Genomic DNA, 23,113 nt, shown 5'->3' with positions numbered 1-23,113 from the left:
CTTACATTTGATTGTTGAGTATAAATCCCAAATTTTCTTTCATTGACAAAAGCCCATGTACTAAAACAGGGGATGAGGCCTGGCTCCATTGAACAAAGTCAACAGAAGTTTTACCATTGACTTCAGTGGAGTCAGGATTTCACCCAGGGAATCTAGATGCACACAAAGCAACAGTGTCCCATTATACAGCAGCATCCAGCATGTCCCTTCCTGTGTGGCCTTATGCAAACCAAATACAGTACAACCCAGAACACATGAAATATTCTGGAGACATCAAAACTCTTCGAATAATCACAAGAACGACCAGCAGGAGAGTGGCCTGGGGGAAGTAACTGCAGTTGAAAAAAGGAGATTTAGTTAAATAGGGCTGGATAAATTGCGGGAGGGGTTACAGTGCAATCAACTGCAACTGACAGCAGTTGGATGTTAAAAACCAACTTTCCACACAAACTTCCTCGTGGCTGGACTTTACAAAAACTAGACAAGCCATTTACAACACACACTTTGCTTCTCTACAAAAGAAAAAGGACACTAAACTATCTAAACTACTACATGCCACAAGAGGCCACAGCAATGGTTCCCTTAACCCACCCAGCAATATTGTCAATCTATCCAACTATACTCTTAGCCCAGCAGAAGAATCTGTCCTATCTCGGGGCCTCTCCTTCTGCCCCTCCACCCCCACGAACATGATACAGTTCTGTGGTGACCTAGAATCCTATTTTCGATGTCTCCGACTTAAGGAGTATTTCCAACACACCTCTGAACAACATCCTAATCCACAGAGACCTTCCTACCAACACTACAAAAAGAAGGATTCTGGGTGGACTCCTCCTGAAGATCGAAACAACAGACTGGACTTCTACATAGAGTGCTTCTGCCGATGTGCACAGGCTGAAATTGTGGAAAAGCAGCATTACTTGCCCCATAACCTCAGCCGTGCAGAACACAATGCCATCCATAGCCTCAGAAACAACTCCGACATCATAATCAAAAAGGCTGACAAAGGAGGTGCTATCTTCATCATGAATAGGTCGGAATATGAACAAGAGGCTGCTAGGCAGCTTTCCAACACCACTTTCTACAAGCCATTACCCTCTGATCCCACTGAGGGTTACCAAAAGAAACTACAGCATTTGCTCAAGAAACTCCCTGAAAAAGCACAAGAACAAATCCGCACAGACACACCCCTGGAACCCCGACCTGGGATATTCTATCTGCTACCCAAGATCCATAAACCTGGAAATCCTGGATGCCCCATCATCTCAGGCATTGGCACCCTGACAGCAGGATTGTCTGGCTATGTAGACTCCCTCCTCAGGTCTTATGCTACCAGCACTCCCAGCTATCTTCGAGACACCACTGACTTCCTGAGGAAACTACAATCCATTGGTGATCTTCCAGAAAACACCATCCTGGCCACTATGGATGTAGAAGCCCTCTACACCAACATTCCACACAAAGATGGACTACAAGCCGTCAGGAGCACTATCCCCAATAATGTCACAGCAAACCTGGTGGCTGAACTTTGTGACTTTGTCCTCACTCTTAACTATTTCACATTTGGGGACAATGTATGCCTTCAAATCAGCGGCACTGCTCTGGGTACCCGCATGGCCCCACAGTATGCCAACATTTTTATGGCTGACTTAGAACAACGCTTCCTCAGCTCTCATCCCCTAATGCCCCTACTCTACTTGCGCTACATTGATGACATCTTCATCATCTGGACCCATGGAAAAGAAGCCCTTGAGGAATTCCACCATGATTTCAACAATTTCCATCCCACCATCAACCTCAACCTGGACCAGTCCACACAAGAGATCCACTTCCTGGACACTACGGTGCTAATAAGCGATGGTCACATAAACACCACCCTATACCGGAAACCTACTGACCGCTATTCCTACCTACATGCCTCCAGCTTTCACCCAGACCACACCACACGATCCATCATCTACAGCCAAGCTCTGCGATACAACCGCATTTGCTCCAACCCCTCAGACAGAGACAAACACCTACAAGATCTCTATCAAGCATTCTTACAACTACAATACCCACCTGCTGAAGTGAAGAAACAAGTTGACAGAGCCAGAAGAGTACCCAGAAGTCACCTACTACAGGACAGGCCCAAAAAAGATAATAACAGAACGCCACTAGCTGTCACCTTCAGCCCCCAACTAAAACCTCTCCAATGCATCATCAAGGATCTACAACCTATCCTGAAGGACGACCCATCACTCTCACAAATCTTGGGAGACAGGCCAGTCCTTGCTTACAGACAGCCCCCCAACCTGAAGCAAATACTCACCAGCAACCACACACCACACAACAGAACCACTAACCCAGGAACCTATCCTTGCAACAAAGCCCGTTGCCAACTGTGTCCACATATCTATTCAGGGGACACCATCATAGGGCCTAATCACATCAGCCACACTATCAGAGGCTCGTTCACCTGCACATCTACCAATGTGATATATGCCATCATGTGCCAGCAATGCTCCTCTGCCATGTACATTGGTCAAACTGGACATTCTCTACGTAAAAGAATAAATGGACACAAATCAGACATCAAGAATTATAACATTCATAAACCAGTCGGAGAACACTTCAGTCTCTCTGGTCACTCGATTTCAGACCTAAAGGTCGCAATATTAGAACAAAAAGACTTCAAAAACAACGAGAGACTGCTGAATTGGAATTAATTTGCAAACTGGATACAATTAACTTAGGCTTGAATAGAGACTGGAAGTGGATGTGTCATTTCACAAAGTAAAACTATTTCCCCATGTTTATTTCCCCCACCCCCCACTGCTCCTCGGACGTTCCTGTTAACTGCTGGAAATGGCCCACCTAGATTATGACTACAAAAGGTTTTCTCTCCCCTTCCCCGCTCTTCTGCTGGTAATAGCTCATCTTAAGTGATCACTCTCCTTACAGTGTGTTTGATAACACCCATTTTTTCATGTTCTGTGTGTATATAAAACTCCTGACTGTATTTTCCACTGAATGCATCCAATGAAGTGAGCTGTAGCTCACGAAAGCTCATGCTCAAATAAATTGGTTAGTCTCTAAGGTGCCACTAGTACTCCTTTTCTTTTTGCCAATACAGACTAACACGGCTGCTACTCTAAAAAGAAATGGACAGTGAAGCAGCTGAAAAGTCCATTTAACAAACACATCCAACAGGGGGTTTGATCCTGAGGTTTGTGAAGAGTTTCTTACTCACTCCTGTGGGAGTTGTGGGTATTCCCAACCCTTCACAATCAAAGGAAATTTTTTGGAAATCTTCCCATCTGTTTTCTCATTTACTTAGTTCTTCAGGTGATTTTGCCCTTTAAGAATCTAATGTAAACAATCACCTCTCTTTGCAAGCTCGCTCAAAGCCATTGAAGGAGATTTATTTCCCAGGTTTCTGCGCTATACAACAGCCTTTCAGGACTTTGGTTGACTGTGCTCCTTTGCATTTGATTAAAATCCCAATCCGTGACGTTTGCTTGTGAAACCATGTTCTGAACTGATCCCTACAAAGGCGAGACAAGTCAGCCGAATGTTGTAGTTGGTAGCATTTGTTTAAAAATGGATAGAATGTGATAAACACCGACACAGAGAATACTTCATCGCAAAGAGGAAAGACCTTCTCGTCGCCCTTGGCAGATCACCAGGGGTCACAGATGTGTTCAGTGCCCAAGAGAAGATACATGGGGATTTGGGGAAACTCACTTTTGAATTGCCACGGTGCAGTAGGATGTAACATGTTGAATGGAAAGAGGTGAAAATCAGTGCTGAATGTTAAAATGGACACACATTACATTCTCCTTATTAAATGTTAATTTAAAACATAGCTGATCTGAATTGGTTTGGAAAAGGGACATAAAACCTGAATTTTCTCAGACTATCACAAACTGATGAAAACTGAGCCCTATCCCAGCCCAATCCTTAGGGAAGCAAAGCTGGTTTCCCACTTTTTCATGCTACATTTGGATTAGAACTGGGTGAATTGCTGTATCTACAGTGAACAATATTATTCCCCCTTTTCTGTGTGTAAATGATCACTGAAGAGATTTAGATCTTTACAACTTTGTTTGCTTGACAAACGATTTATCTGACCCTATTTCAGCCTATAAGATGGTTGCAAACTATCCTCAGTGATTGTTTCTCCCGATGCCCATGAGTCACAGTTCATGCTGTGTAAATGATCATCCAGTTCTAATCAGAAGGATTTATAATGGTAAGAATAATATTAGCAAAAGGGGCTTCCTCAAAAGAACGGGCTCATCTCTATTAGAAACAGTGAGTAAAAAAGGGACTTTGAAAATCAAATAAGGAACCTTAGCAGCATTAAAGAAGATCGATTAAAAAAACAAATCTAATTGCACTGTTAAATATTCATCTCAGGTGATCCGTAAAGGAGAAGTCAGCTGCTGCTGGACCTGTACACCTTGTAAAGAGAACGAGTTTGTCTCTGATGAATACACATGCAAGGCGTGCCAGCTGGGCTCCTGGCCCACCTATGACCTTACAGGTAACTGACTTATTGTTGTGTTTAAAACCCAGCAAAAGTCGATGGAAATGTTCATACACTTTATACATGAGTTGGGGACATATATGCACTACAAAACTAAATATTAGGGGTGTTTAGATTTTGTTTTCCATCCAAATTCTAGCCAGTTGAGAGACCCTCTGGACAACTTCCTGTGCAGATTACTCCTCCCAAAAACACAACTAATCCAAGAAGCATCAAAATTTGTAATAGCCTTGGGTACACCAGGCAGTCTAAGCTAAAACACTGGAATGTTGTCCTCCCGGCTCTGGATAATGTGCCTCTGTGTTTCCGTGCAAGGAAGTCTGCAGAATATCTGTTAGCAGATTTTGAGACCATCGGTGTGTGGCCTCAACACTGGTACTGCCCGGGTTTTCTCTTAGCTGCCTAATGATAGCACTAGTATTCAACTATTTTTATTACCTTAACACCTACAAATGTCAGCCATGGATTGGGTTCTCATTAGCTGGGCTGTGTACAAACAGGAAGCAAAAGGCAGTCCCTACCCCAAAGAGTGTGGAATCTTGGTTCATGACAAGATGGACAAAACAAATGGGTGGGGTGTGGAGAAGGGAGAATGAGATGATAATGGAGAGAGTGTGTGTGCGTACGCACTGAAGAGCCAGCCAGAATTTGGCATTTAGGATATAGAGGTGATATTGATGTTGTTAGACTAAATATTTCTCTTGCTGTGTAGGAAAGCTATAGTATTCTAATGTGTGCACCACTGAGGTATCTATTTACCATATACACAATTTTAAAGAAAGTAGCTTTTTTTTTACCATTTTCATGCTTACTGCTTCATATCAATACACGCACTGCTGCATTGTTATAGATCATTCTTCTGCTTGATTAATTCCATTTAATGTCCTCACTGTTGCTGAAACTGACAGATGTACGTATAAAAGTACCTGTGGGCTTCTGTGACAAACAGTGTGATCTGACCCCTGTTCTTTAGCGCTGTATTAAAAACCAGCTTCTGAAAAATGCTTTTCTGGGGGATCTGTAGGGTGGATGGAGCAATAATGTTTTATAATCATATCTAAGGTCGCCAGCATTTCTAGCTTGTAAAGAAAATGCATTTCAGTCTAGCCTTGTTTTTAACATAACCTTTTGGGTGGGGGAGGAGAGAGAGAGAGAATATTTTGTATTCTGGCAGAAAATTTCCTTCAGTTTTACAAAGCACACACTAGTCTCCTTGAAATGCCCTTATGTTTGCTATTGCAGCAACCTTTGCCTCCTCACTGCAAGATAAAGCTGTGTCACAGGTAATAATGACAGCTTCACAAAGCTTCATTCATAAAAAGCTGATTGGAAAAAGTCTTTCTTCCACTATCTCCTTCAGATGAGAGGCTTGATGCTGTGCCTTCCTGGAAATATATCAACTCCACACCTGAAAAGGATGGCATCTCACTGTTTGCCACACCTGTAGCATCTCATTATTTGCCAGGTATTGGAGCACTGATAAAATCTCCCCTGGCTCATTCGACAAAATGTGGCTCCATCTTTCCTCTGCTCCATGGCCAGGATTGGTTTTATGCCACAGACTTGATTAAATGTAATGGGGAGGAGCTGGGAGGTTGCCAGTGGGGAGAAATTGAGCTTGGTGTATCTCTTTACTCATATGTTTGTAGGACATCAGAACACAAATGTGTTTTAAGAAGGAAGGCAGAACAAATGATGGAAAACTATTGTCAGAAATAGAAAATGAGGATTAAGACTTGAAGGAAAAGTTTAAAGCCCAAATGTATTGGCGGGAGGGGGAAGAATTTCTGTTGATAAGAGCAGTCACTGGAAAGTATCTCTGACACCATCTAAGAGTAAACACCAGAGGCCAGGAAAACAGTTATATGTGGCCAAAATTTTAACTAGGGGATCCCTCAAAACTTTTCAGCCATATATGCAACATTCCCTGGGTAAAATACTTCTCATCCCCTTAGACAATTCTTGCTTTCCCTTCCCAAAACCCATCAGTTCCATATTCTTCCCACTCCCAAATCCATCTATCTTTCCATCTCCTCCCCGCCTGATGTCTCACGAACGCCTGCACCCCTTCCTCCCCAGTACCTCCTCTTGGGGGCTCCTTTGCATGGCAGCTGTGGTGGTGGTGGTTTTTCCTGTGGTAATAATAGTGGCTAGCAGGATGCCCTGAAGTCTCTGATAGTAGGGTGGTTGTTTGGGTGATAATGGGACTATGCTGGTAGTGGTCTGGGTTGGATGATGGGCAGCCCTGGCTTCTTAATTGGCAGGTGTCCTCTGATTGCTGGAGGTCTCCCCGCAGTTGGTGTGTAGGGTTAGGGAAACAGGTGCCCTTTGGCTGGTGTGTGGGGAAAGAAAGCTCTGGGCTCCATTCCATTGGGGCCAGGCAGGAAGGCACTGGTGGGGGAGAAAGAAGTCTGGGTGCTGTGACTACAGGACTTCCACTCTACATCAGAAGCTTTGCCCCACCTTCTCTTGCCCAGCCCTAGTGCAGCTGGAGGGGGTTGAGAAGACTGTGTGGAGCATCTCCTGTGCTCATTTAGAGGCACTAGTGGGTGACTCAAGAAGGGAGCCTGAGATATCTTAAAAGAGACTGACTTTCAGAAAGCTTTGAGTACTCACCCTCTGAAAGTCAGGCCCTTTTAAAATGTCTCAAACTGGGCATCTAACAATGGAAGCACCCAAAATCACTAGTCACGTTTGGAAAATGTAGGCCTTACTGAAGAAAAGGAAGAGCTAAGTAAGCAGTTCCACAGGAAAGACAGAGATGGATACTTTTCAAATTTGCAGTAGGACTCTTCATTAAATGTTATATGAATAGCATCCATGGTTATTCGGGTGGCTCTCTTCCTCCATATAAAGGTTTATGAGACTATTACAGCCTTTAAGCTAACACAGCTGAGTCTTTCAGCTCAAGCAATAATAGCTCATGGGTTTAGATCCAGAGGTCCCTCATTTAATAACCCACCCAAGGGTATTGTCTGCATTAACTCTACAGTGGCGGAAGGAGAGAATCCAAACATTTTCAGACAGAAACAAGGGGATTCTCTTAACAGGCCGGATCCAAACCCCAGTAAAATGAATGGGAGTCCTTCCAGGGACTGCAGTGGAATTTGAATCAGAAACAATATCCCACTGATTCCCCAGATGATCACATTGTTTTTGAGGGCACAGCCTTCTGTGTCCAAAAAGGAAGAGTGGGCTCAGGAATAAAGTTTCATATTCGTGTTGTTTGAAATTCCAGTGCTGCCTTGGTGTATCTTGGAGATAGCCTGTTCCAGCTGACTCCTCTTTTTTTGTTTCCTTTTCCTTAATGGCTGATTTCAAACCTTTTTTGGGGGGTGGGGGAATAAGTCACACTTTGTGTGACTTGTGACACTGCACAAGAGTGATAGCAACAAAGTTTTAGCAGCAGCTACTTTGGGGGCAGAAACAGGGGGTAGATACTATTAATATCAGCAACATTTGGTTCTTCTTCCTAATGTATTCTGCATGTGCTGGCTATTTGATTGTCTTAGCTGGTTTCAGATGAGATTAGGAGGGAAGATATTTCACAGTTCATTGAAATGTTTTCATTTTCTTTTTTCTTTCTTTGTTTGGACGGCTGTTTGTAGACAAAGACTGAATATCAGAAATAGATTTATTTTTTCATCACAGTTACAAGAAATGTTTTCATTTGATGTGGCAAAATAAAGCAAGGACATTATTACAACTGTGGCCCAGTCTTGTGGTCTGATGGTCATATTGGACAGATGTAGCCAGATTATGGCCCTGTTCTGAGCCCCTAGCTGTCAGGGACTAGGTTTGCATATGGAGACTGCATTCTAACCCTGGAGAAGCAGAGACTGGGAAAATCTGCTTCACCCTTAGGCAGCCCATTTGATTACCATTTGCAGTAGCAGTGAAAGGCTGCAAAGGGTGTTGCATTCATTCCTCTTTGTCTGGGGGCAGGTGAGTAGGAGCCCGGGATACTTCATGAAAACTGGGCTTGGAGTTAATAGTGTGGATAAAAAACAGGAAGAGCCCAACCCCAGAAAACCAGTTAACAGGCATTTGCAGTGCACTTTCCATAGAAAGAGCTTGACAATTCCATGCTGTATTCCATACAAAGCATTCTGTCAGTGAGAGCCCAGGATCAAAACTGATCTAGTTTTGTAAGTGCTGAACAAGATGACTCCTTCCTTTGTTCTATGTACAGTTGCTCTCTCTCTCTCTCTCTTGCTCTCTCACTGAGAAGATCAACAGAAAGTGACCAGTTCCCAGGAAGCAATCACTGCTCAGTCTTGGTTTCTGGCACAGTTTGTATGACAGCTTATGAAAAGCACAGACCAGGGTTGAGTTACATTGGCAAGTCTCTACGGATGCTTTGAGATGCTGATTGCCTGCTCCTGCCAGGTGCTGAGCACCCTCAACTCCTACCGAAATAACTGGGAGATGATATGCAAAGCACCTGGTAGGATCAGACCCTAGCTGCTAAAATCATGCATGCACACACATACACAAGAACTATGTCACAACTGTAGCTCTCCTTTATGCTTCTTATGGCATTATGAGTAAAAATAAAGACACTGCAGTCAGGAATTAGCTGACAGTTCTGGTGATAATGCGCACGGCAGAACAGGATCTACTCGTGTCTCGTATTGACTCTGCCGCTATAATGACATTAAAAACTTGCTTTTGTCTGTAATTTGAACAGCTGTAACTCAGACACACAAGGATCAGGTACAGGGAGAGTGCAATTTTACACAATTGCTTTTATGACTCCAAACACTCCACGGTATAGAACATTTATTGCTTTCATCATAACTTATTGTTTCTTCTTTCTTTGCAAAATTAGATTTGCATAAATTATGCTTTTGCCAGGCTTTGCGGGAAGAAAGAATGAGTGAAGGGATGAATCAAGGCGTAGAGCAGTTATATTGTGTGTGGGATCATTGGATGGAGAGGGTTTTTTTCTCCCCTTTCCAGTTGAGGAAAGCTGCTGTGTCTTAGTTGTTCAAGATAGTTTGTATTTAGTGAGGAGAGATTGTAGTGAAGGTGTTGGCCTTGAACTCAGAAGATCTGGGTTTAATTCCTGGCTTTGCAAAGTGATTTTCACTGGAATTGATCCAAAAGTCATTAAAGTCAATGACGGTTTTTCTACTGACTTCAGTGAGCTTTGGGAAAGGCTCTTAAATCTCTGTGCCTGAGTTTTCCATCTGTAAAATGAGGTTAACAACATTTCCTTTCTCTCGCCCTTAGTCTACGTCCACACTGCCCTACAGTTCGGACTATGGGGTGTGAATAACAGTATGCACCAAAATGCTCTGCTGTAACTCCCCCGTGTGGACCCTGCAGGTGCAAACTAAAAGATTCCTAGTTTGCGATAATGTAATCCTATTTGAAGAGGGCGCCTGCAGCATCCACACTGGGGGAGTTCAGAGCAGCACATTGGCACGCACTGCTATAGACACCCCCACAGTCCAAACTGTGGGACAATGCAGATAAACCCTTAGTTTATCTTATTCATTTAGATTATAACGTCATCACAGTAGGTCTATGTATTCATACATTGCCTAGCACGATAGGGCCTCTAGGGTTTCAAAGGAATCCAGAGAAATAAATAAAATAAACAACATGATCATGATCAGATCCCAAGGGTGAATACTACCCTTTTCTCACTGCTGAAGAAATTGTTCAGTGATACAGAAGATCACAAATGAATGTAATTTGTAACACTGTAGAGAGGGTGCTCCAGATAAAGTCATCTATATTTTTCACAAAATGTAGCTATTTCCCGTCAACATGTGAGCTTGCCTGTAATTTGTAGTTTTCATATCTCAGAGACTGAGAGACATTTTTATGGGATAGAAGATCCTGCATATCAGAGTACTGTGCACACAACTTAGTGTATATAAATGTTGCAGTGTGTTGGTGCGAACATCTTTTTCCCTTACAAGTCAAAGAGCAATAGAGGGGAAATTCTTGTCTGTCAACATATCAATTTATTTCTGAGGTGCTCATCCCCTTGGCTTATAGGCAGCTAAATTTCTAGCTTCAGATATACTCATGCAGCTTTATTCCACCTTTGTACCACCCATCATCCAACCCTAGGGCGAGCCTGGGGCCAGTTTGCTCTCCGCACAACATAGTGCACCCTCCAGACAGTGCTAAACTGCCCCAGCTGCTAAAAGCCTTTCCACCAACCTGAGATTGTCCCCAGTGCACCCTAGGGGGCAGGCGAGAGGGCTGTTGTATCTATACCACCTGCGAATGCCCTTATGGCTGAGGATTCCTCAGCCAACCAATCAAGCAAGCTTTCCAGATGTTTCGCCCTGCCAATGAGGTGCAAGTAGGTGGAAGGTGTGTCCAGGCATACGTCTGGTGGAGCAGAATTGGGCTCCTTTATGTATAATGCATTTTTCAGTATTGACATTAGTTTAATCTTGGCCACTAAATCTGTCATAGTGTTCAAAATCTTTTTTCCCTTTTCCTTCTTTTACTTTATGTAATCCTTTCCTTCAAAGTGCCATCCTCAGAAACAATTACCTGCAAATGTGTGCATACGATAACCTTACTGATCATCATTTCATAAACAACATTCAGCCTTTAAACTTAATTGAGGAATAAATCATTGGATATAGTTTAGCATCCTCCAAATAAAATGAAGGAGAATAAATAGCCTGAGTTTTCATCTCTTTGTGGGAATTTTATTAAGGGAATCTAAAAAACAGTAATAAACCTTGAAAGGCGTGAAATAGGCTGGAACTGATGATAAGTGCATGCCCATGAGTCACCTCTGTTGAAAAGTTAGGAGTCATCCTAAAACGAGTCCTTGTTTCTTTGTGCTGTGTATAAAGGCCGGTTGCCAGAAAAAGATCATTTTCTAATGTTTTCTGCTCCAGAAGTCTACAGGCAGCATTGTGAATATAAAATACCAAAGTGGTCCCAGCAAACATTAATTAAGTGATCCTTTGGTAAAATGGAAGCTGGACATATAGGTCACTGAGGTCCTTTAGTCTTATAATATATTGGGAAATGGTGGAATACACATGCAGGTGCTATCTTAAGAAAGCATTAGTGTGATTACATATCACAAATCAGCTCTCCCGCCAGTTTTACACTGGTGTAACTTCATTGACTTCAGTGGAATGACTCCTGATTTAGGCCAATGTCAGTGAAATTAGAATCAGCCCCCTAATCTTCTTCAGGATAAATAAGATGCATATTCTCATTAAAGTGAATGGGAGTCACACAGGTAACTTTTATTAATGTTAATGAGAGTGATTCATAAAAATCCAAATGTCTTTGTTACACTAAGAAATGGTGATAACTTCATTATTGCCATGAAAAGCTTTTCATGCTAAGACTGCTACAATACGAAAATCATATCAGTCTGCATTTAGTAACTAAGGGCCAAATTGTGTAACACCAGTATGCCAGTAAATGTGTTCCTCTGTCTTCTTAGCTGCACTGATGTCAAAGGCTAAATGACCCACATCCTTATGGTATTTCCATGGTGAAACAGATCATTCTGCCTAGCACCTTTGCCATGCACCCCATTGATTTTTTTTGACATATTGTGGATAATTGTATTTTCAGCGACACTCATGTTTGAGTGTGTGATACAGAAACAATGGAAAGAGACTAATTAGACTTAATATAAAAGGGGTTACTTTTCTTGGAATGAATTCTGCCTTTAATAACATAAGTGATATGGTCAGGAAACAGCCTAGGAAAAACATTAATAGCCCCTGAAAATAAAGGAAAGAGACGAAGAGGCATTTTTTAGTGATATGAGCACAAGGCTCAGAAATAGAACCTTCTAAATTCTAATCCAAATTCTTACATTTAGGGCTTGTCTACATGGGGTCACCCAGGAAAGTTAATCCAAAATGACTCAAAGTGAATAAATTCCAAAATGAATTAAACTAAACTGAATTAAGTCCACTTTAATTCTGAATGAAAGTGTCTGTACAGGGGTTTAATGCATCTTAAAACACTTGGTTAATCTTGATTTATTTTCCTGAGTGTCCCCATGTAGACAAGCCCTTACTCCCAATTGACAAGCCACTGTGAAGTCCAAATTTGCTACTTAGCCTGGGTTCCCCAGTTCATGAGTGCCCAACGTGAGATGTCTTTAGCTTGATTTTCAGAAGTGGGAGCACCATCCGATCCCATCGCTGAAAATATGAATTGTGGGTGATCAGCATTCCTGGAAGTCAGGCCCAAAGAGTCTCCAGGAGAGTAGGTATTGTCCATTAAACCCAGTGGAGCTGTACCCACTGAAGGGCAGGCCTGATATATTTTTTACAAGTGACCTAATCAAATAGGAACAAAACTATGGGGAATATATTTTTCTCTGTGAAAAATAATATATTTAAAACATACACTTCTTCTGTAATTTCAAACATGATGTTAGTAAATTTGCTGTAACTTGTTTAGAGAGGGTTCCAACACAATAAAGAATGATGAGAAGACAATATATGAAAAAGGTATCTAAATTATGGTTTAATTGTATTCAAGAAGATAATAGTTAGGATTTTGAAATATAGACTCCTGCCACCATCATCAATATTATAGGAAGGGTTAAAGCTTTTAAAAAATACATGTTTCCCAGCGGCTGAGCTTCCTATTCCCGAACTTCCTTAATGTTCCTTTGCTGTTAGAGGACTTTGGTCCCATAGATGTCTCCTGGCTTCTTTCCTTTCAGGAAGTCCTGACTCCTGCTCACAGTTTCAGTGGCTCCTGTTTCCTCTCCTCCTCCTTGTTAAGTAGCAGCAGCCCACAGTGGCTGGCTCCTCCTCCTTATTTCCATCTGCTTCCAGAGGTATCCAGACTTTCTAGTGCAAACAATGAGATGGATGGATAGAAACATTAAAGAGATGCCAGCAGCAAGTTACCTGCTAGCTCTTACTTCAGTTGAGTGAACTGGACTCAAAGGACTTAAAATTTCATTGGCTTAAAATGGCAAGTTTCCCATAACACCAGCAATTAAAGTGCTTCGTTATATCCAAGGCTCTTCACAGACACACACAGAGAACCTACATTACAGGAGCCTAACTGGGGGCTGTGTGGGCCAATGGGTCAAAATATTGCAGAGAGTAAAATATTCAGAGAAAAGGAAAAATGCATTGTCCAATGCAGAGATCCAGCTAAAGAATAAGGCAGAATGGGAGCAATGCAGAAACTCAGAAGATTCACATAGAGGCAGAGAGACAAAGGTAGATGAATTGGTGATTCTGCCATTTAAAAATCTTCCTTTTTCTTTCAGTTCCCACTCCCATCCCCACTCACACAGTGGGTTTTTATATTGGAGCCACCAGTGTCTTTAAAAAAAAAAAAAGACTACAAAATAGTAGGCAAGATCCGTGACTGGTATAAATTGGCATAACTCCATTGATTTCATTGGCCTAACGCCAGTTTATGCCTACTGGGGATCTGGCCCAATATTATGTTATCAGTGTGTATACTATGTGTCACCCCAAAAGAGAACAAAGTGCCCCATTAACTAATATACAAACACTATGTAGGGATCACTTTCCTCACCACTGACATTTATCAGTCTCTGGATTGAAACATGGCAGGTGTATGTTTCTGTAGACAGAATGCAGTTAACTGAGTTAGAATTTGGACAGAGTTAACACTCTACTCTTATCAAAAATGCCATGGGGGCAGGTAGTGACTACAAATGGTCACATCCTCTATTTTACACATCATTCAACAAGGGCATTTGGACAAAGCATCCATCTATCATGTGTGTGACCTTGGAATCATATGCTTATAGGGCCTGATCCAAAGCCCATTGAATTGACATCAATGGAAAGACTCTTAATTGATGTCAGTGGGCTTTGGATCAGGTCCTGGGTTCCTGCAGCTGCTTGGCTAAATGCCCCTTCATGATTCTCCAACTGTAAAGGGCCATTGTAAAGACTCGTGATCTGAGATAAGCACAGATTTTCTCCCATACAAATAATGGTGCAAATGGACAATAGATTTAATTACTGACAAAAGTTCTTTCTTAGTAATAAAAACAATTTTCTCTGCAGAGTTCTTTTTTTCCTGCAGATATGTACCTCCCTTCTTATTTATTTATTTATTTTGTCCATCTCATTCTCAATCTGTAAACACTTGGCACCTCTGTTTAGAACAAATGGTGTTTGAAAGCCGGGGGAACCTCAGATTGGCACAGAAACAAGTGCCCTATCCAGGTGCCACGTCACATTCTCAAGCACTGAAACAACCTTCCTTAGGCAATGGTTTTGCTATGTTGACATTCCCAGAAAGGAACCTTCCATAATAAGATCAGAGCCCTTGAAAACTCAGTGAGAGATGTCACCTATATAAGGGACATTCAGTGTAGGGAGGAGTATGAGCCTGATCCAAAACACATTGAAGTCAATGGGAGTTTTTCCATTAACTTCAATGGTCTTTGGATCAAATCCTAAAAGAACGTAGGTAAATAAACACATAGATTGTGTAAAATATAAACAGCTCTCAGCTCACCGTGCAGCCGCTCCGGCCTGGCCTGCTCCTCCTCACCCTGCAAAGAGAGAGGTGTCACTTCCTGGGTCCAGCCATATACAAAGTGTTTCCATATCCTCCCCTATTAGCTAAGAAAATGTACTGAGTCATCTCTTCCAGCCTGGAGAGTCATAGGTCAGCAACATGGGGGCTGATGAGACCAGTAGTTAGTTTCCTGCTTAGGAAATATTTAATTCACTGTGGCATTGATTGTTAAAGTTATAGCTATGGGAAAATGGAATGACGTGTTAATGCGAGATTACAGGCATCCATTAGTGCCTCTCTGTCAAGTTTGTGTTTTCCTTAAGCACCTTTCACCATGGTAGCTAAGTGCATTTTGAACTGTAAGCCATCATTATTATGGAAGTAACAGAACAAAAATTGCATGTCTTTATTTTGATTAAATATTATTAGCATTGGTATTAGTGATAAATTGACAGAAGTATATGTTATTAATAGCTAATCAAACAGTGTGGTCTGAAAAATGATGATTTACAAAATAATCAGTGTTTGAACTATGTAGGCACGGAGCAGGTGTAAAAGGCCTGAAAGCCATCTAGTATGTGGGCTGCTCCTACACGACACAGGTGCTATTGCAAAGCTCAAGCCTTCAAAAATCCCAAATCAATCTACAGAAAATCAAGAGATTGGCTTAAAAATCATGCTGTGGTTTTAATAAATAAGTAAATGTTGGGGTTCTTTTCATTTTCCTTCTGGTTTGTGAGTCTTTAGGATTAATTCATTTCACGTGTTCAAGCTTTTCTCTGTAACCATGAGGGTTATAAACGTACTTTTTTTTAAGTGAAAGCTCAGGTTCCCACATAATCTGTGGAGTCCAGCAACTGAGGCTTAAAGAAAAATACCACATGTTGTGAGGTTTGTGAGAGTTGGTACCACTGGTTCTGTGAAGGAAACCTCAGACTTCCCCAGCTAATCTTCCCTTAAGGGGACTGCAGTTCCCCTTGTGGGACTGACTGGGGATTTGGCCACAAGATAAACAAGATCCCTTGGGATTCTCAGAGGCAGGTGCATCTATTCAGAGACCCCTGTGCAATGCCAATCAGCCCTTATCACAACAAAGCTCTAATGGAGCTGGGTTGCCAAGGGCTCCACACCTGGCTGCTCCCCTGGGAACAGTTCATCACCCCAGAAGAAGTTCCACATTGCAGAGGATGAAACCAGCCAAATCAAGGCTGACAATAGAGACAGCACTAACATAGGCCTTGTCTCCTTCTTGGGGGAGAGAGATAGTTCAGTGGTTTGAGTGTTGGCCTGCTAAACCCAGGGTTATGAGTTCAATCCTTGAGGGGGCCATCTAGGGCAAAAATTGGGGATTAGTCCTGCTTTGAGAAGGGGATTGGACTAGATGACCTCCTGAGGTCCCTTCCAACCCTGATATTCTGTTCCATGAGAAAATTTGTCTATAGCAGTTTAGAGCTGGTTTTATTAAATCGGTGCAATACCCAAGTGTAAATGTCCTTAATTTGGTATAAGAGTGAATTATTTTGAGCTTAATTTGATTCCTTACTGGCTGAAACTAAATTCATATAAACACTAAACCAAAATGCAAGTGTCCATGAGAAGGCTTTGCACTGATTTAACTCAACTGGTTTCTAAACCCGTCTAGTCAACTCAGTGCCATTTGTCTTGCAAAGACAAGGCCTTACTTGCAAAATGTCTCATGAGGATGAAGGGAGGCAGAGGTGAAAGTAAGCCAGTACGGTCTGGTACGGCGTACTGGCAAGAGCTGGTACGCTGTGCCGGACCGGACCAGCTTCCTCAGGCTGGTGCTTTAAAGGACTCAGGGCTCCCTGCAGCGGCTGGAGCCCCGGGCCCTTTAAATCGCTGCCCAAGCCCCACTGCTGGAGCCCCGGGGTAGTGGTGACAGAGCTCCGGTGGTGATTTAAAGGGCCCACAGCTTCACTGCGGTAGCAGCAGCTGGAGCCCTGGGCCCTTTAAATCTCCCTGTGGCTCCCAGCTGCCTCTGCAGCTGGGAGCTCCGGGGGTGATCTAAAGGCCCCGTGGCTCTCAGCCGGAGCCCCAGGGCCTTTAAATCTTGATTTAAAGGCCCTGCCGCTTCCGGTTGAGGCCACGCCTCTTTCAGTTGAGGCCACGCCCCCGCTCAGGACTCTGGCATACTGGTAAGTCCTTTAAGTTACTTTCACCCCGAAGGGAGGATACAATGACGTAGAGAGTGATTGCTATCAGGCCCCCCACTACACCCCAGCCGTGTATTCTGAGCCCATAGAACACCCAAGAAGAGGAGCGGAAAAGGGGGTAACAGTGCTGTCCTTCCATGCCCCCTGAGAGACAAAGCAAGATCCCTGACATCTCTGTTCCCATAGACGGAGGCAACAATATAGTACACAGAATATAGCATACCTGGTCGTACTGAAGATGTGGTGCCTCACTGAGGTGTATATTACTACAGAGTAACTACATTCAATTTCATGTAATACGACTGTGAAAATGGCTGATAAATTATTATAATTACACATAAAAAGCCAAAATACACAGCATGACTATAGGTGGCCTGCTCAAAAGCTCTCAGGTTGGCCTAACTCTCTGAAGTCAGTTGAAGTAGGCCAGTGCTAAATGCTTTTGCAATTCGTGCTCCAAATGTCTGCTTGTACTGGCCTTTTTTAGAAGATGTCCCCACGGGCTCAAAATAAGATGCTCTACGTTACTAAGATAAGATAACACTGAAAAATGTCTCACATGCCATCCTAGCAATGTCATCTAAACAATTAGTCCGTTGCCATTCTATACACATACGCCTCTGAAAAGTTATGGAAAGACTGAAATTAGATAAAATTAGCAAGAAGAAACTGCAGTTATACAAATCTGACTCTGTATATTTCCATTTTTCACTTTTTCTTTTACAACAGGTTGTGATCTCATCCCAGTCCAGTACCTCAGATGGGGCGATCCTGAACCAATAGCAGCGGTTGTTTTTTCCTGTCTGGGTTTACTGGCCACCCTGTTTGTTACCGCTGTATTCATCATGTACCGCGATACCCCAGTTGTCAAGTCATCCAGCCGAGAACTCTGCTACATTATTCTCGCTGGCATCTGCTTGGGTTACTTGTGTACTTTCTGTCTCATTGCAAAGCCCCAACGGATTTATTGTTACCTTCAAAGAATTGGCATCGGTCTGTCCCCAGCTATGAGTTACTCTGCCCTAGTAACTAAAACCAATCGCATTGCAAGAATTCTAGCTGGCAGCAAGAAGAAAATCTGTACAAAGAAACCTAGGTTCATGAGTGCCTGTGCCCAGTTGGTTATTGCATTTATATTAATATGTATACAGTTAGGCATAATTGTTGCCCTTTTCATAATGGAGCCACCAGATATAATGCATGATTATCCAAGTATCCGAGAGGTCTACTTGATTTGTAACACCACCAACTTGGGTGTCGTAACTCCCCTTGGATACAATGGATTATTAATTTTAAGTTGCACCTTTTATGCATTTAAGACCAGAAATGTCCCGGCTAATTTCAATGAAGCAAAGTATATTGCCTTTACAATGTATACCACCTGTATCATTTGGCTGGCCTTTGTGCCCATATATTTTGGTAGCAACTACAAGATAATCACCATGTGTTTTTCTGTAAGCCTGAGTGCCACTGTGGCCCTTGGGTGCATGTTTGTGCCAAAGGTGTACATCATCCTCGCTAAGCCAGAAAGGAATGTACGCAGCGCGTTCACCACGTCGACCGTGGTCCGCATGCATGTAGGGGATGGAAAGTCATCTTCAGCTGCAAGCCGCTCAAGTAGCCTGGTCAACCTATGGAAAAGAAGGGGATCGTCTGGTGAAACTCTAAGGTAAATTTTGCGAATATGGGAGTGTTTGGAGCAATTATGGTCTTCTGAGTGTGGAATAATACTAGTGGAAGGAGAAATAGGAGCCAATTTAATTTACTTCACCTCTGCACTGGGATGTATTTCACCTAGGATGGGCAGATATGGGCTCCTGTGTTATCTCAGTTTCATGGTAGGTCTGTTTCAGGCAAAAGGCTGCCTATGGGTGAAGACCATTTAGAGTAGCAAACCAAATATAAGCAAGCATAATTACTAGGTTGAAAGCATCAGCTGAGTCAACTGCATATGTGTTAAAGAGAGGGAAATAAGATCGTAACCCCCCCCCCCAAGAAATATAAATGATTGCCTTTTCCTGAACGTGTTCATTCGAAATCTCTTTCACTCTGGTGAAAGTCATAGCCACTAACATACTGTATTTATATCTAGTCACAACCGTAAGACAACAGAATTGCTGCTAAAGCTACATAATCAGAGGTGAAGCTATCAATATAAATTCAGTCATTAATGGCAACTCTTGAGCCTCCAGGGATTTATTTCATGTGACTATTCTACCTCTTCTCTACCATTCTCTAATTTTCCTTTCTCTTATACTCTCTTCCAATCTTTACTCTTTTGCCCTCATCTACCTTCTCTCCTTTTTCCTGAGATCCTTCTCTTTTTCCATCCTCTCAATCTCCTCAATTCCTGCTGTCAACTGGTTACACTCTTGCAACCGTACTTTGTCCTGTCACTGACCAAGTAGTACTTCCCAATGAAGCATTTGCCCTTAATGGTCATCAAGAAAAGATGCATATTCAGGGCACAAGAATTTGTAGGTGAACAGCAGAAGCAGAAGCCCATCTTTAGGAGGAGATAAAATAGGGAAGGTTCACTTACTTCTTTTGGTCCCTACCACTTGTGGCATGGTTGCAATGGGACTGATTTCAGCTGGCTAAATGCTGCTATGTGGGAAAAGACCTGGCTATGTACAGGTGCAGAAAACATACCTTTTCATTACTTAGCTATGTTTGTATTGCATTGAAATTACAGAGGGACAAATTCCATTCCACATTGAAATAAATGGGAGCCAGGGCATGCATTTTAGGGCTTATGAATTGGATGCCTTCACATACGCAGCGCCAAAGCCTGTTGAAATCAGTGGGAGTTTGCTTCCATATGCTTCTTCATGCACAGGTAGTAATCAGGGTCAAGTACACACTTGTACCGGTTGGAAGGAGGTACAGCCTTTGCCAGAGGCTTTTGTCACCTCAGTTATTACAGTGTACTCTGCGAGGTGACTGCTTAAGACCACTCTGAAATTTCCACTAATGCAGGCTGTGCCTGTCAGTATAGGCTTAAAGAAAGAAATATGTTACACGGGCACACTGTGATCAACACTCGCTTCCAGTTCATTTCCAGTTCATTTGCAATTTAAGATGTGAGTTTTAAATGAGTTGAAACATGGGTACTTCAGATAGAGGTTCTCTCCATGCAATACCTGGGCAGTTGAGATCATCCGAAATGCTCAAGCTAACAGCTCCATGGTTTGTCTGTAAGGGGTTGGAAGCAAATGTTCTCCATGAAAGAGCCTCAGCTGTGGAATATTCTTCCTGCTTTGGATCATTAGAGTCCAAATGTGTTCAACTTCAGGTCAGGCTGCAAGGCCTATTTGCTCACCCAGGATTTTTCTAAGTAGCAGGGAGTGGCAGTTGGTTTGGTTTGGTGGAAGCTCTTAGTTTTAGGGGAGATCCAGGTGGAAAAGTTTGTTGGACACTGACCTGAAATTACTGTTGTGTTTTTAACGGTCGATACACATGTGCCCTGAGCATTGAGTTCTAAAAAAAAACCCCAATAAACCAGTAATTTGTTCTTCTTTATTGTTACTATTTTGCTGGTAGTGAGCTTGGCTCTGTACAGCACTCAGAATGCAATGTACATATATACAAGAAGCATGTGCCCCCAAACTATCAGATTGACCTATCTGTTTGGTAGGGTAGAAATTAACAGCAAGTCCATTTAATCTGAATTCTAGGGGGAAATAGTTCCTTTATTTGTGAGGAGCATGGATAAATGACTCCTAAAATAAATGAAAACAGACCCTCAGGTGATCCCAACTAGAATAGCTCCATTGAGCTCAACAGAGCTATGCCAATTTACAGCAACTGAGAATCTGACCATGAATTAAAAAGGTCCATTAATCCATCAAAAACTTTCTGTGGGTCAGGCCTTTCTTATACTTTTTGGGTTTGCATTTTAAATAGTAACATTAAATTCATAGGGTAAATTTAAGATTCCACTCCTGAGTCTACTGAGATCTGATGTCATCTCCAAGGTGGAACAGAAAAGCTTTCTCAACTTTAATTCTGCCCACTATACTATATGAACACCATTTTATTTAATGGTCAAACACTTCTCAATAATAATATGGTGTATAAAGTAACATATTTCAGAGAATAAATCAGTACTATGCTCAACTATTTATATGGAACCTATTCAAGTCAACCCTAAAGTACTTGCAATCAAAGAAAATATGCACCAGAACTACACAACATATTTAAATAGCATAGAGGGGTTTTATTAAAATGGGGAGTGAGTCATTGTTGAGTTTTTAAGGAAACATGCTATTTAAGTCACCAGTGCATGGAAGGGCCCCTATCATTAACATTTTGCTTCTTGACACTAATTTATACCACAATGTAGTGTTCCATCAAATTATTGTCAAACAGATAATGCCATGGCTCCATTCAAAGCTTTCACGTCAGCTGCAAAATGACAGATAAAGAGACTGCTCTTGCCTAAATAAAGTAGTACATCTGTTAGAATCCTAAATGACTTTTTGCATAAGGTGCTGTTCAATTCAGAAACTCAGAAATACTATGGCTATATGCTGAAATGAGCATTCAAATGCTGAAATATGTAGAGAGTACGCCTTACAAAAATATTCATTACCCAATGAAATGAAATTCACGTTGTGAATTTAATGCAAGCTCTTCTGATTTTGCAAAATCCACCCAAATACATTCTCTCCTCAATTAAAAGAAAAGATCATGTATCAAATCAATGCACAACATTAATTGAAGCAAATCCACAAAGTATTATGTACTACACATCATAGCCAGAATCAAAGACGCACAGCCTACTTACCTTTCATCTCATCTTATTTCTGCATTTCCAGAGTGCTTAGTCACCATAGTATCTAGGGGTCGAGAGATGGGCAAATTGGTTGGGGAAAAAATGAATACCCTATTCACTCGCAAAGCCTCTGCAATTTTTAGCACAAAATATCAACCAAACATCTTTTTAAGATTCTAAAATATTTGGGTGAAGTGTCTCATCCTCATTTTTCATGGACTTCCATGCCCAAGCCTGGATGAAACCACATAATGTTTCCACAAAATCTGCTCTTGTAGCATTCCTAGCTGGGACCAGAAGCAAAAGGTTTGGAATATATCTACTATTGCACAGAGATTGGAAGTGATATTCCAATGGTTCTATCTAACTTCTTAGGTCTGAAAGTTTATTCAGCAGTACATTTGTGTCTGTATTGGCCTATCCCTTAAAATGTGCATTCCCAAAAGCACACAGGCACGTTTCCTTATGCCCAGCTTATGCTCACAAATACCAGGATAGGTGTGCATCCATCCAAGACCTCCTCCTTAGCTCAGGCCTGGGCCATCACTTGTTCATTCATTTTCCTTTTGAAGGGTGATTTTTTAGCTCTCCCTGTCCCCAGAGCTGGGGAGGTCTCAAATGCTCCTGCCCAGTTGCCCCCACTTAGTCCCCCCACACCCAGATCCACTTTTTAAAAAAATGGTGGGAGGTAAGGGTAATCATCTTATGATTTCTGCAACCTTTTCAGGCAGCTGCTGCTGTCCTAACTGGCCACACCCTCTGTGATGATGTAGGAGTCCACTTGGGTGGAAATGCCATCAGCCGTCACACAAGAGACAGGGTCAATTGGGAGCATCAAATGTACACAAAAGTGGCAAGCAGATCAAGATTGGCCACTTACTCTTGGTGACACTGATTGTTATGGAAAGTGAGGATCCATTTTAAAAAAAGCATGAGCCATACTGTAAAGCCAGTTGTAGAGATCGTTGCACAGCAGGAGTATGTACATAGAATGATACACAGTAGTCACTCAACAGCAGCTGACTAAGTAGATGGTCAACTGACCATGTGTTTCAATTCTTCAGCACTTGGACCTCTTCACCCATCCAGATCTGAACAGCAAGATAGAGCCTGTGAACAGAGAAGGATTCCAATTAATTTCTGCTTCCA

At 42.2% G+C, this 23,113-nt stretch overlaps 1 protein-coding gene across 5 annotated transcripts in view; it reads left to right on the top strand.

Moving 5' to 3' along the window:
• Window positions 1-23,113, top strand: part of GRM5 (glutamate metabotropic receptor 5) — a 326,806-nt gene that overhangs the window by 274,317 nt on the left and 29,376 nt on the right. For all 5 annotated transcript variants that reach the window (XM_048841860.2, XM_048841852.2, XM_048841883.2 and 2 more), the window contains 2 exons: window positions 4,402-4,528; window positions 17,917-18,856. In XM_048841860.2, coding sequence (XP_048697817.2) covers window positions 4,402-4,528; window positions 17,917-18,856 — 1,067 coding nt within the window. The remainder of the gene's footprint in view (window positions 1-4,401; window positions 4,529-17,916; window positions 18,857-23,113) is intronic.

This window comes from Caretta caretta, chromosome 1 (genome assembly GCF_965140235.1).
Source record: "Caretta caretta isolate rCarCar2 chromosome 1, rCarCar1.hap1, whole genome shotgun sequence".
In the NCBI taxonomy this organism is placed as follows: Eukaryota; Metazoa; Chordata; order Testudines; family Cheloniidae; genus Caretta; species Caretta caretta.
Note: the sequence above shows the minus strand (reverse complement) of the source record. Positions and strands in the feature narration are given on the sequence as shown.